Source organism: Leishmania panamensis (assembly GCF_000755165.1).
Source record: "Leishmania panamensis strain MHOM/PA/94/PSC-1 chromosome 29 sequence".
Lineage (NCBI taxonomy): Eukaryota > Euglenozoa > Kinetoplastea > Trypanosomatida > Trypanosomatidae > Leishmania > Leishmania panamensis.
The window spans coordinates 57,859-72,348 of NC_025875.1; the positions used below are offsets into that span (position 1 = coordinate 57,859).

Genomic DNA, 14,490 nt, shown 5'->3' on the forward strand with positions numbered 1-14,490 from the left:
ACGTCAGCACACACGCAGAGAGACTTAAGGCTAAAGGAGCAACCGCGATGAGGAATGCCGGTCGCCTCCTATGGCGAGCCTTTGCCAAGAGGTAGGCAGTGTTGTGTTGCCTTCCCCTTCTCGTTTGCTGTGCTCCTCCTACACCTGTTCGTCACACATGGTTAGACAGAGGAATAAGAAGAGTAGGGCGAGGCAGTACAAGGGGAAGTGGTAGCAGAACAGTACCTGAATCCATCACTTGATGAGCCAGACTGGGGCAGTAACGAGGAAATAGCGAAAAGAGGTAGACAGTGAAGAGGAGACGCATCCGCCTAGCTGTAGCGGCACGGACGCGTTCTGTATGGGAATACAATCAGTCATATACTGGTCAGCTCAAGTATCAACTAAGACGGGGAAGAGAGAGACACATGTGAAGCACGAGCAAGGGGCGCAGGAGGATGCGGCAATGCGCCACATGGGGTGAGTGTAAAGCTCCCAAGGGGGAAAGAGGACCAAAAGAGGCGGAAGGGGAGATGGGAGTGAAAACGAGCAGCACGTCTAAAGACAGCCAGGGAAGACTCTGCAAAGACGGTAGAAGGGGCTGAGGAGGGGTGAGACCGCGGAACAACAAACGCACTCCCGCAAACCAAGAAGAAGCGGCGCCGAGTCTCTTTGGCAATGTTGCCCATCGGAGACAGCTGAGGCGCGCTGCCTCTACAGCGAACACACACCGCAGCTGCAAAAAAGAGAGGCGAACTCTTCTTGACACTCTCGCGTCATCGTCGTTGTAATCCCTGACCCCTTCGGTCTACCCATTTCTGACTCTCGTCCTCGCCCACCCGCTTCCTCTCCATATGCAGCTATAGTGAAGTGCACCGTCCACGGAAGGAAGAGGTACGAGCGCAAGCCACCAGTGTAGGGCACACTCACCAAAAGAAGGAGAACGGCGTCGGGTCATCTACTCGTCATCCTCGTCCTTACCATTCTGAGTCAGGGCCTTCTTGAACATGGCCCCTTCATCCGCGTACACGGCCTTGCGCATCTTGCGAAATTCCTTTTGATGTTGCTGTTTAGCTAGTTCGCCGGTTACAGTGCCCTCCGCCAGCATTGGTCGCCCAGCCTTCGTCGTCGGAGCTATTGGTCGATCAGAAAAGTCCCCAGTCACCTGCTCCTTGATCTCCTTTACCTTGGCGTTCACAGCAGGGTCCCATTTGAGCAAGGCCTCTTCCTCGGCCTCCAAGTCATTGCCATCAGCGTACGAGAACGGCGTCTTGGGCTCCGTGATGTGCATTGTCACGGGGTGCTGGCGCTGGTACTCGGCATTCTCCTCCAGGTTCTGCTCATCCCACTCGACGTGCTTTGAGCGAGACATCAATAAGTGTACAAGGCGCTGTACGAGTTTTGCAACCGAACGTGTGAATGGGAGATGAAGAACTCTCGGAGGACTGGAGAGTGGAAGTGCGTCCCGCAGCAGTGAAACGTCCTTTCGAGGGAGGAGAAAGGGAGAGAAGCGAAGGCGAGAACAGGAGGACAACACACCATAAGGAGCTCAGCAATCTTTAGGCGAGGCGTCGATGTCGCACCGCTACGGGTATGTACACAGGGATGACGAGAGGAAAGAAGGAATAGGGCAGGAGGATTCAATCGTAGTGGAGAGTGGACAGCAGAAGCGGATCAATGCGTTCGGCCATGTGAGGTGCACATGCCGGCGTACACAGGCAAGCGATACCCGCGTCCACGTACACGGAGAGAGCAGCGCTGCACACTCGCACCGAGTGCTGATTGAGGAGCACAGATCACTAGCATGACTGCAGCCCACGTTCTGGTACATGCGCGAGTGGAGTCAGGTTGGGTGAGTGATACTCAACTAACCTCCTCCCTCTACCCCTTGCCACTTGTACCGTCACTTGTGCGATTTGATATTTGCATCTCACTGTCAAAAAGGGCACACGCCTACCAAAGTAACATCAACGAGCCCCAGGTGCGGTCCTCGCCAGCACAGACCAACTCGAACAGAGAGACAGCGAAGACTCGACCCGCCGCTAGCGAGCCTGCTTGAACTGCATGCGTGCCACATGCAGCAGGGCCGGTGGCAGCAGCCGCTCGCACACCGAGATGGGCACACAAGGCAATTCAATGGAACGCGGCACTTTACCAAGGCTGCTGTACTGAAGCGGTACCGGAAAGCCATCCCACAAGAGCGCCTCCGCCGGCACCTGCGATGGCGTCGCGGGAAAGTCGCCGCTACCCCTCCGCAGCGAAGAGGGAAGACCAGCCGCACCACCACCGCCACTCTTGGTGGAATCTCTCCCGTGACATGCGGTCAGAGCACCCGCTTGCCCTGTCATTCCGCCTCCCGTCACCGCTTTGGTCCCATCAGCGCCGTCAACTTTTTTCATGGCGCTCTTCCGCTCCGCCAGTCGCTTCTTGAGGCCGTCCAGCGCATGCAACGTTTTACCGGCCTCTCTCGCCGCAGCAGATGTGCTAGGTGAAGAGGAAGCTGACGACAACTCGGCAGAGAGGGGGGCTGCGACGTCTGCCGCGGTACCAGCCTTCGCAAGGGGTGGCACAGACGTGCCGTTCTTCTTGTTTACTGACTCCGTCGGTGCAGCCGTCCGAAGCAGCGCCTTCTTCACCTCAGCATCGTAGTAGCGCTTTTGCTCCTCGGAGAGGTACTCCCAGTGGGCAGACATGGTGCTGAGAAACGCCTTGTGCTTCTCGGCGGAGGGAAAGGCTGGCGGCTGGCGCCACGTGTGAGGCCACAAAAACCGCGGCACACCCGCCTTCTGCAGCGCTGCCTCCTGCTTCTCCGCTGCAGCCTGCGCCATCGCCCGTGCCACCTGCTCCTCCGTCTCTCTGCGTTCGTGGAAAGGATGCGGACCCAGGGAGAAGCTCAGCCGCGTGCGCACGCTGACGCCTTCTTCGTCGTCCCCGCCGCGCAGCTGTAGCTCGCAGTGACTCTGCACCAGACACTTTGTCGCCTCCTCAACGGAAGAAAACTGAACGTACGTGATGCCCTTCTCAACGTCAGTGCCAACATAATTCAAAGAGCAGTTTGGAGCCACCCGTTGCACCGCCTCCTCCACCATTGCCGGGGTGCAGCTAGCGGGCAAGTGGGTCAGCGACACCTCGTAGCCTGGCATTGCCAGGAGACTCTCCGCGTAGTGACAGCCGCACCGGAAGCACGAAGTCCGCTGCTTGGAGTTGATGTTGCTGCACACACCACACGGCCAGTCCTCGCTGGGGGTGTCTGGGGCGCCTAGGACACTGCAGAGCTGAGCGTCCGGCGTTTCAGGCAGCACGATGTCACTGAGCACCGGTGGAAGCACTGGTGCTATGAAGGATGGAGAGTGGTGGTAAGACGGCGGAACTGAGTGACCAGATGCAAAAGAGAGATCATCCGACAGCACCGCGTCGCTGCGTGGCTGCTTGTGAGCTGCGTCCTCAGACGGCGAGCGACTGCGAAGACGACGTTGGCCGCGGCGTGGGTGCTCGTCAGATGAACTTGAGGAGGTCGACGACGAGTAGGAGTATGACCGGGACAGTGATCGAGATGAGTCATAAGAGTAAGAAAGCGAGCTGAAGCTGCTCCCACTGCCGTCACGTGGGAGAAATGGCGCCCGGCCGCACTGTGCACCGGCTGAACCACTCATCCTTCCCACCCTTGAAGACCGATGCGAGGGAGAAAAAAGCAAGTGGAGAAGTCAGACAGACGGTGCTCCTGCCTGCACTTACCCTTTGTTCTTGGTGCGGACGGTAGCGTAGTCGGGGTGGAATACGTGGCCGCCGATCAGAGTATGCTCGGGTGGGGGTGGGGGGTGCTGCGTCTCGTTTGGACTTGTCACCACGGCCGCGTACGGAGCAGGAAAAAAAAGCGACTGGGGGAGAGGCGAAATGGAGAAGGGGGTGCGCACACAGCGCAGAGGGGGGAAAGGAGGACAGAAAAGCTCTACATGGACGGAGCAGAGGCGCACGCAGTCGGTGCCAATGCCCCCCCCCCCTCTAAAGACGCACACACGAGCACACGCGCCCTCCCATGTGCGCACACCCCCTCACCACAGTACGAGCAACGCTTGGGGAGGGAGGGGGAGTAGAGGCGGAGAAGCAGGGCAAAAATGTGCGTCGATGGGGTTTTTGTTTGGTCAACCAGAGCGCACGTCTTTGTTGGTGTGTGAAGGCGGACGGAGGGACGTCGCACCGCAGAGACGTGCGCTGCGAGAGACGGTGAGGCGGAGGAGACGACTGCAGAAACGAAAAAGAGAGACGCCTGGGAAGGAAAGAGAGGGGTGGGGAGACGAAACGCTCAGGCGCACCGAGTGCAGTGGAGACTCCTTGCCGCATTCCTTGAAGTCATTTCCACGGTCACGTTGCCCTTCAGTTTCTTTTCGCTTCGTACACAGCCGTTGTTTACTGCCACCTCTGCTGCGCATTCACTCCACCACCCCCTCGCCTCCCTCCCTCCTCTCCTGCCAGGCTTCCCGCAGCAGGAGTTGGTAAACGGAAGCGTGCGTGCGACTCATCAGGTGGGTGTGGAGGCGAACGATGAAACACGGCAGTTGTGTTTACCGTTGCCCCCGAGAAAGAACAGTTGAGGAGAGCAAGTTAACCGACCAGTTTGTCAGCCCCACACTCACGGAGAGATGGAGAGCAAGTTGGGGTGTAGCGAGAGAGAGGTGATTGACATGAACCCCGCAATGTCATGGAGAGGGAAACACTTGAGTGATGAAATCTCGTGCTTCAGTTGTGTGGACGCAACTAGGCAACCCCCTGTGTCCTCACCTCTTGCAGAATGTGCCGCACAACCTCCTCTGCCTCTCTCTCCGCCTTTTCAATGATGGCTTGCTCCTTGCGTTGACGCGTAGCTCCAGCGAAATTAGCACGCGCCATTTGTGCCTTATTCACCTTCTCTGCAGCTCGCCGTTGCACAGCCGCTTTGATGGACTCGTCTTGAAGCAGCTCGCTCAGGGTTTCGGCGACTGCAGCGGCAACGTCGGGGTACTCCTCAGCAGTCAAGGCCGAGAGTGCTCGATGACTCGCGGTGCTCATGTCAGAGAGCAGATCTGTGGTGAGAACAGAAATATGGTAGGCGACCTTTTGCAATGCAGTGGTAGGCACCTCGAAGAGTTCGTTGTCGGCGCTTCTACGACCAGGCCCTGTTCCCTCTCCTCTGCCGCCTCGACGCACTCGTGAGTACGACGCGGCAGTGGCCGACGCCTCCACCGCATCGCCCACCATCGGCACGGCACCGCCACCCCTCCGGCTCGGCAGTGGCTGCAGAGTAAGCAGTGGAGTGTTGGGAGGGACCAGCACACGAGGATCGACCTCGGTCGCTGGGATCGCGGTAAACGGAGAGTACTGCTGTTCCCTGGCGCGTCTCACCGCGTCCTCGCGAATCGTATCGGCCAAAGCGTCAGCGATGGTCCATAGCTGTTGCTGAGTCACCCAGCAGGCCATGCGGAAGATGCAGCCACCATCCCCTGGTGTGGAGGAGTCACCATCGCTAGTGTTGAGTGCCTCAAAGGGTAAGCAGTGCATCGCCGCCTTGACAACCTCCTCGCACGCCGCGTCCCCCCTGAACTGTGCGAGCACAGGATACACAGCGCTCGGGGTGCACGGCGCTGCGTCGTAGGCAACACGGGCTATCTCCTCGCAGAGACTCACCATGTCCAGTAGTAATACCCACGCAAATGTGGCAGTGATGGGGAGCATGCGGGGGCGAGAGGCGCGCGACTGGGGCTCCTCTGCGCTCCCTGCGCCCATCACCACGCGGCGCAGTACATATTTATCGAGCGCCTCACGCACGGCATTGTAGAGGTCGACAGCGCTCTGCCGATCTCGGGGGTCGAACAAAGGGGCACCACTTCGACCAAGCCCCCCCAGAAAAGCTGATGATGGGTTAAAGTACACATGGGACGGCGGAGCCGCAGACGTGGTGCCAGCCGCAAAGTGCGAAGCTCGCCCGTGGCCCATCGCGCCGCCTCCGTACACGAAAGCGTCAGCCGTCACCACCTCGTAGTGAGGTCTCGCCCCCTGCCACGACGATGTCGTTGGCTGCCTTGTCCTCTTGGCCCCCTCCCCCTTGTGCTCACCCACGGAGGAGGACGCGGTGCGACCTGTATGCTCCTGTAAGAGTTCAAGTACACAGTCCAGCACGACCCCTTCGGCCACGCTCTCCCTCTCCTCTTGGGGAGGGGCAGACACTCGCTGCGGTGAAGCCGCGACGGCTGAGTTGGAGGCACGAATGGCCGCCGACGCCACTTCAGGTACAAAGACGCGGGGTCCACGCGGGCGGACAGCGTCACGCACCTGCACAGTGGAAACACTCCCGAGCCGATGAGCAGAGGCGACAACAGTGGTTGCCGTTTCCACCGGGGTCCGCACGCCATCAGCGAGGGTGCGACTTCTGATTTGCGCTCCTTCAAGGCGGCTGTATCCCTTCAACATTGCGAACGCCTTCACTAGCCTTTCCACCGCCTCCGATGCCTCGCGGAGCTCCGATGTGCGCATCTGCTCCGTAGGGTGCCGATGATGCTCGTATGGCGAAGGAAGCGGTGGTATCTGCTGGACCGCCGCCTTATCTGTCGAGCTGGGGAGGTACTGCACGTCACCGATCATCCACCCCTGTTGAGTCTCTGTGGTGGTGGTGGTGGAGTTGTTGGTGGCGATCTTGGAGGACCATCCCGGTGGCGGCAGTGCTGGGAGAGGGAGAGAAGCGCAGTCTTGCGGTGTCGATGTCGACACGGCTAGAGCGGGGTGTTGTGAGGGGCTTAGCAGCTGGCGGGTTAGGAGTGGGACGGGTGCCGCCATTGGTCCTTCAGTGGAGGCGTACGACGTTTCGGGAATGGTGGCTGCAGGCATTGGTACCGAAGAGGTCACTGCCGCAGAGGGAGTCGCTGGTGCTGACAAAAAGGCCGGCTGTGACCGCTGTCGAGACGGCTTCTGTCGCTGTAGATGCTGGGAAAGAGTGCTGAAGACGCTGCTCGCAGTCATGGAGGCCGCCTTCGACTCCGGGGAGACTTTCTGTGGCAACTCGGCCGGCTGCGCCAATGTTGGCTGGGAAGTTGTTGAGTCGGCAGTGGACCACCTCTCGTCGCTCTCCCTCAGACCATGGCCCTCTGCCACTCGCTTCGCGGTGAGCATCCCGCCCAGCAGGGCTGAGGAAGCTGACATTGCCGTCTCGATGACGGAGCTCCGCCGCTCCGACGTCGGTCCCGTCGTGCCGTCACTGCCTCTGGAACGAAAGGCCACGTACCGGGAAAGAGTCTCGAAGCCAACGCCCTTCGGCCCTTGATGACCGTGATCGGCGTCATCGCTGGCGGTCCCTGCAAATTCGCTGCGAGAAACTCCCGAGGCATCGTACACGGTAGAGGGTTCAATTCTGGCGCTGTCAGTCAGACTCGGGTCCCGTCTCCCACCCTCTGCTTCTCCGCCTGTCATGCATTGACCAAATTCACGCGGCTGCTCAGAAACCACCGCGTTGTCAGGAGGCGAAGTGAACGACGCGCGCAAGCCGTCCACACTGTCGCCATTCAGCGGCGATGCCGGTGAAGGGATGAGTGACAGCACAGGCACCGGTACCGGAACTGGAGCCGCAGGCAAGGGTGGCACCGGATAACTTGGCATCGGTGAGAACCCTGCGGCAGAGACCGAAGTCAGTTCGTTGCTCCTTCCCTTGCCATCCGAGATGGCATCGCCTGAGCTGTCAACGCCGCTTTCGTTGTTAGCATCGACAGACCCGCCTGAAGTGACTGTCGTGGAACGGGTGCGCACCGACGTGGTGCCGTCTTCCACGTCTGTCGCAGTGGTGGCGCTTTCAAAGGAGTCCTCGTAGCGGTCCATTGGGGCAATGTGCGCAGTTCAGTCGCCCAGGCACCCAATCGCTACGCCTGGTGCCTGCGCAGCACGCCCAAAAAAGAGAGCAGAGGAAATCGTGAACTCAATTGCCTCTAAAGTGCCCACTGCGACGCTGCGAGAGAGAAGGAGTGGACCGCCTGCTCTCAGACGCAGTGCCGAGAGGAGACGCTGCACGATCGAATGCCTCTGCCTCCACCAGAACCACCGTGATCGTAGCAGCTCCCTATACACCTTCAATTGAGCGCTTTTCGTCCTTTTCGCTCTGTGCAAGTTTGTTCGTGAGTCGATGTAGAGCGTTGCCTGTGCCTGCGGAAAGGATCGGCGAGGAGTGTAGCAGGAAGAGAGAGGGAGAGGGCGGTATGTGCAGCCCACTGAGGTCTCGCCTCCGTATGTATAGAGGCCCCGTGGTGGTGCGTTACTTTCCAAGGGCACGTTTGTGTGTACAGAGACGTATGAGTGTCCTACTTTGAATGTCCTCGTGGCATCGATGAATTCTGCAAGTGTGTGCGTGCGCAGCAGTGCCGTCTAAAGTGTTTCAGACTCAGTGAGGAAGTCATTGAAACATGAATGGAGACAAGAGCGAGGGGAGGGGGGAGGGGGAATTTGCCGCGTGGCAGGTGGTGAATCCCCGACAGAGACGCGCATAAAGCATCATAAACCGGGGGACGATTACATCGTGGATTAAGCAGTAGCGCAGCGCACGTACCCTGCTGCCGTGACGATGCTCATCTCCTTGAGAAACATGGTAGGTGCGACAAGCCAGTAGAGAGGAGTGGCATGGGCAGTCAGTCACCTCGTGTTTTACACAGCGGTAGTATTAAGGTATCGGACCATGTGAGCTCTGCCCACACGACGCGCTGTGCGTGCGAGCAGGACATTCTGGCATTGATACCCCTCACTGCCCACTCTCCCAGCCACAGCTCTCTCACCCCTCTCGCCTGACTCGCCGCCCCTTGTGGCCCGGGCGTTTGTTACTCTTTGGCGTTACGCGACGGGATGTCAGTCTCCGTGCCTGGGCTTTACGTGTGTCACCGCTGTGCGAGGAGGAAGCACCGCCCGCCTGTCTCTCAGCTCTGTCTCGCGATTCGCCCACCCACCCCCGCCTAAAAGAGTGTGGAGGCCGCCGCCGCCCCCTCACCACCCACAGCCTCGCCCTCGCACCGCCTCACTACGATATGACACGCACCTGCTGCGAGAGCTCCAGCACCTTCTTGAAGAAGATGTCCAGCATGTCCGTCATGCAGTGGCCAACCATGGTGGTGTGGGCAACCTGCGAAATCCAAAAGGACAGCGGTGGCGGCGGCAACACCTTTGCGCCACTCTCCTTGTCCTCGATGTAGACGGTGAGCGTCTCAGCGCTGTGGGTGCCGTAAACTTCACAAAAGGCAATCCAGTACTGGGCCGACCGCTGCTGCTGCACCGCCTCGCTCTCCAACTCCTCCGCAGTGGGAGCGGCCCGCTCCAGCGTGTTGCGCGCCAGCTCCTCCAACCACGTCACGGTGTCCTGCTGCCCCCGCATCGCCTCATCCCGCTCCTCCGCGTCTGACGCACTTCCATCAGGGAAGCTGGCGCGATCGCCGGAGTAGACAGAGTTGAAGGAGCTGGATGAGCTGGGGCGAGCCGAGGAAGAAGAGGTGGTAGAGGTGGCGCGAGAACCACTACCGCTGTGGCCATTTCGACTGCTGTCCATCGCATGCAGCAGTGGGTCCTTGTGCGACCGCCGTGCTCCGGCGGCATTGTCGCTGCGTGAGCCGCCGCTGCTGTCGCTGTGAAAGGAAGACGATGAGGATGTAGAAATGCAAGGCTGACTTTGGCTCCCAGCCGACGAGGAAGCGGCCATCAAAAGGGAGGTCAGAGAGCCAGCGCCGTCGCCATTGCTGCTCACAACGTTCTCCTGCTGCGCACCCGTACCCATCCCCAGCGTCGCGCTAGAGGCAGCAACCGATATCGAAGAGGCATACGAGGACGGTAGGGGCTTCTGACGGCAGTGCTTCAACAGCCGCTCCACATAGAGCACCTTGACGAGGGCATCACTGGCGAAGCGCAGAAGCTTGCGACGTGGCGTCGGACACTCATCCAGTAGAAGCTCGTGTGCGTAGGACAGTCGTTCGCAGTGAGCGAGGTAATGCAACGCCGTGACGAGGAACATGAGGGGCATGGCCACAAACTGCGTGAGCGTGCTGGGATGCACAAAGTCCGCGAACGCCTGCGCGAGACGCTCTCGCAAGTGCTCCCGCACGTTCGTGTGGGAGGCGAGTCGTCCGTTGGCCAGCAAAACTCGACGTAATTCCTCGACGTCGCCGCCAGTTCCAAGCTGCAGCCCGAGCAGTCGCACCAGCCGTGGTGGGTACTCGCTCAGGAAAGCTCGCACCCCCTCCTCCATCGTGCGGCGCACGAACTCAAATACTGCCTGGGACGTATGCACCTCCCGCAAGGCCGCACTGACATCGCCGCACTCGGACGGCGAGAACGACACAGCGAAGCTCTTCGTTATGGAAAAGGCGTCGAGCAGGTTGGTCACTACGGAGAGCTGGTAAAGCACCGTCTGCTGTTGCATGCGGGGGTCGGCACGCACCTCGAACTCGGCGTTGTAGTGGCAGCGCGGGCACTCCAGGTGTGTCGCGTCGAGCCGCTGCAGCAGCGGACTGCGGCACCGCGCACATCCGTACATGTGTTGCCCCTGCCGGTAGGAGGGCAGTCGAAGAAGATCCGACACTTGGGAAAGGGGCAGCAAGCCCTCCATGTGCGCCCTCGACGCTGCACGGTAGGCGCGCCCTATGCGCATTTCCTCGCGCTCCAGTTGGAGGTGCTGGGGCGGTAGCGTGAAGCCCTCGTAAGGGGGCCACTGCTCCTCGAGACAGCTCGCCATGGCGGCCAGCACAGACTGCGCTAACGCCGGGACGGTCTCTGCGAACGCGCCGTCAGCATCCCGCCTCGAGCGCACACGTACGCCGTCCTCTCCCTCGACCGCCTCCTCGACCTCCTCGCTGTCGCTGTCGCCGTCGACTCTACCGGGGATGATGCCCAGCAACGCTGCCAACGCTTCCAGAGTAGTCTCGCTTAGTGCCAGGCGCCCATCCACGTACCACAGCCTCTGCAGGCCGTGCAACATGCAGAAGCCAACAAACGGACGGTCGCAGCCGAGCTCTGTCGCCACGTACGTTGCCTCCACCGATGACATCGACTTGAACAGGGAGACCGGGGTGAAGAGCAGTGCGTCCTCGAGAGGACTCCGACTGGGCAACGCCGTGTCTCGTGTCCGACGTCGCCCAGCAGCCGGAACGCGACTGGCGAGGTATGTGCGCAGCTTCAGGTACGCGCTGCTCTGCAGCAGCGTGCGGAACACGTCGGCTGCGCCCGCCTGGTAGCAGAGCAGTAGCACCTCCGCCAGGAACCGCGGGGGCGGCCGTGTCTCCAGCACCGGTGTGAGAAGCGCCTGCAGTCGCTGACACATAGTCTGGTCCACTGTGTGTACCTCTGATGCTGCATCGCTGCCATTGACTGCCTCCTCGCGTGTCTGCAAGACGTGCGTGATCACAAGATGAGCTGCCTGCCGCGCCGCGTCCACGAGCTCCGCCTCGCATGCGTCCAGCAGGCTCAGGTCCTCGCGCGATTGCGCGCTGGCAGCACCTCCGCTGGTCACCTGCAGCGGAATCGCTACAGACGCGCGGGACTTCTGGGCCGCATCCTCGAAGCGCCGCCCACGTTCGCGAATCACGTCATCCTCGTTGTGAAGCAGCAGTACCGACTGCGGGATTACAGTGTAGAGGTAACCCTTCTCTTCCGGGTGCATGCGTAGGACGTGAGCCGCGGCTGCGCATTGCGTCTCGCACACCCCAAGTGCGTACTCCAGCCGACGATTACTCGCCAGCGTCTCCTTCAGCGACGACTGCGACAGTGGCAGAGTCACCTGCTCATCAGTAGTAACTCCAGAGCCGTCCTCTGGTAGAGGAACTGCGCATGGATAGCGGAAGTAGCTGCGCGTCTGATGGCGCTGTTGGCGGCGCGGGTCAGTAATGTCGGCAATTTTTTTCTGCAGCCACGCCCTTTGCAAGGCGTAGGCGAAGACGACATGCTCAGACGTGCCCCATGTGGCCAGTCGATAGACGTTCACCGGTCGCAACTGCCCGTAGCGATACAACCGATACGTGGCCTGCACGTCGTCGGTGGGGTTCCAGCTCACATCGAGAAGGATGCAGTGACTGGCCGCGGTAAGTTTGATGCCCACACCACCCGCGCGGACGGAGCATAATAACACACGACATGCGTCGTTGCTTTGCAGCTCAGCGATGCAGCGGCACCGCTCTGTGTCGGAGGAGGTCCCCGTCAAGGATGGTGCTGATATCCCCTCACGTGCCAACAACTGCGCCATCAGCCGCAGATGACTCAAATACTGCGAGAAGATGACGACCTTCTCGCGCTGCTCGCGCACGATGTGTAGCGTAAGGTAGAACGCAAAGCTCAGCTTCGGGGACACGGAGACATCCAGGTTGGAGAGGGCAGCTGCCGGCAGAGTCGAGGACACCACTGGCGTCGCGTCTTCATCCTCGTCATCCCCGTCCTCCTCGCCATCCTTACCGGAGACGAGGGCAGTGCTGCTGCTCGAGGCCTCCAGCTCCGACAGGGCGGGATGCAGGCATATGTGTGACGCAACGTGGTGCAGCCGCAGCACTGAGTCTCCCTTTTCTCCAGCAGCGACCTGAGTGTGGAAACGCTTCAGCATCGCCTTGTACGCCACCTCCTGCGCTGCGGAGAGTCTGAAGAAAAAGAGAAACTCGCGTCGCGGTGGCAAAGTGGCCGCCAGCACTTCCGGCCCACAGTGGTGCGCCGAGTCGGCGAAGTACCTGCGCAATGACGCGATGCACCGCTGCATCTCGAGAAACTGCGGGTACGTGGAGTCCACGCACTGCCCCCTCTCGATTGGCGCAATAAAATGTTTGTGAAAGAGCTGGGTGTCAAGCTCGCGACCGGTGACGATGGACTGCATCGTGTTGTACTCCTCGAGGTGGTTCTGTAATGGGGTGCCCGTGAGTGCCAGCCGCAGCTGGATGTTGCGGAGGTGCCGCGCCAACGCTGTTACCAGGTTCGAGCTGCTACGGCGTAGACGATGTGCCTCGTCGAGGATGACGAGGTCGGCGGTCTCGATGATGTCCAGTAGGCGCACCTCCTGAAATAGTGGAAGATGGAGTCGCAGGCGATCCAGCAGCGACCACACGCGGGGCCATGTGCTGGTGGGGTTACTCCGGTACTGCGCCTGCGCGTACTGTAGAATGCGCTGGTACTCCTCGTAGCCTAGCAGCAGCAGACCCCCCTTCTGGTAGTAGGAAAGCAGTACCTCCTCAATCGAGTGGCCGCCGCTGCTGCGGTGCATTGCATTGAGGGAGATACCCATCGCGCTGGGTACGTAGGAGTTGACTCTCATGGTCCCCGCATACCGCGGTTGGATCCACTCCGAAATGGACGCCTGCCAGTGTAAGACGCAGCTGCGAGGACACAGAACAAGCACACGGAGTGCAGGGCACGCAGCGCCTTTGGGCACCAGGCCTGTAACTACAGCTGTTGAAGCGCGCTCTGACTGCTGTTGCTGATGCTGACGCACTCGATCGCGCTTCATTGCCATTAGCATCGCCTGTGCCTGAAAGAGCAGCACGAAGGAGAGGGAGGTGAGCGTCTTACCAAGACCCATCGAGTGGGCCAGAATGACGCCAAATACCTCTTGATAGAGTCGAGTCCGCTGCTCAATCGTGGAGGAGAAGGTTCGAGCAGCCAGGCGTAGCGCGCCGTCCAGCACAAGACGCTTCCAAATAAACTCCAACGCATTCACCTGATGAGGGCGCAGCACGCTCTCCATCACCGGGGGAAGTTCTAGCGTAACATGTCGGAGACTGCTACAGTCGACGCAGCCGCTGCTGCTACTGCCAGCATCAGTAGCGACAGTGCTCATGCCGCACGCCTGGTGCGAGCCCTCTTTGTGGATCGCGAGATCAAAGATGGGCGAAGCACACACAAGCGGAGATGCAGTGCGATATTTTGCCCAACAATTAGGAGAAGCGAGGCGAGGATGCGCCCGACAGCGGAAGTGAGGAAAAGCCGGAGGGGTGATATGCAGTCCTTCTCAAGTCTCCCCACACCGTTCCTCCCGCACGTTCGCCTCACCAGCAGCTCTATGCGAGAAAATGTGTGGGCTAGAGTGGGGAGTGAGGAAGATATGTATACCACTCTGGGTCTGCCTGCTAAGCCGGTGGGGGGGGGGGGGGGGAACAGACGGAGGTAGAGAAGAGAGTGGAGAGAGGGAGGCAAGATCACCCAAACACAATACGTGCACAGAAGAACTCACTGTATTGCCTGGGCACCAATAGGGGAGGGGGGGCAGTATCTACTCAGCGGTACCGAGCACCATCCCCGTGAGGAAATGAACTGGAGAGCATGACAGTAAAGAGACAAGGGCGCAATGCACATACGTGCGCGGGCATAACAGTGTCGCGAATGGCTCCTGTCTCCATGGAGGCGTCGGCACAGGGGTAAGGTAAGGCCCGTGTCGCGCCGTCTGTGCTCGAGTCTCTCTGACTGAGAGAGGAGAGAGAGGAGAGAGTGTGAATGCAAACGCGCCCTCCACAAAACGCGGATGCGCTACTCATGCGTGAAACCACAGCCACC

The 14,490-nt window shown here is 60.2% G+C and overlaps 4 protein-coding genes across 4 annotated transcripts; all 4 read right to left on the reverse strand.

The window, feature by feature from the left end:
- Positions 1-937: 937 nt before the first annotated feature.
- LPMP_290170 (protein phosphatase inhibitor, putative) lies at positions 938-1,351 on the reverse strand (the record flags this gene model as incomplete). The annotated part of the gene is made up of 1 exon (XM_010702609.1): positions 938-1,351. The coding sequence occupies one exon, from the start codon at positions 1,349-1,351 to the stop codon at positions 938-940; it is 414 nt and encodes a 137-aa protein (XP_010700911.1).
- Positions 1,352-2,021: 670 nt separating this feature from the next.
- On the reverse strand, positions 2,022-3,632 carry LPMP_290180 (hypothetical protein; the record flags this gene model as incomplete). The annotated part of the gene is made up of 1 exon (XM_010702610.1): positions 2,022-3,632. One exon carries the CDS (start codon positions 3,630-3,632, stop codon positions 2,022-2,024), a length of 1,611 nt encoding a protein of 536 aa, XP_010700912.1.
- Positions 3,633-4,734: 1,102 nt separating this feature from the next.
- Positions 4,735-7,818, reverse strand: LPMP_290190 (hypothetical protein; the record flags this gene model as incomplete). Its single annotated transcript, XM_010702611.1, has 1 exon — positions 4,735-7,818. One exon carries the CDS (start codon positions 7,816-7,818, stop codon positions 4,735-4,737), a length of 3,084 nt encoding a protein of 1,027 aa, XP_010700913.1.
- Positions 7,819-9,001: 1,183 nt separating this feature from the next.
- LPMP_290200 (hypothetical protein) lies at positions 9,002-13,777 on the reverse strand (the record flags this gene model as incomplete). The annotated part of the gene is made up of 1 exon (XM_010702612.1): positions 9,002-13,777. The coding sequence occupies one exon, from the start codon at positions 13,775-13,777 to the stop codon at positions 9,002-9,004; it is 4,776 nt and encodes a 1,591-aa protein (XP_010700914.1).
- Positions 13,778-14,490: the final 713 nt, after the last annotated feature.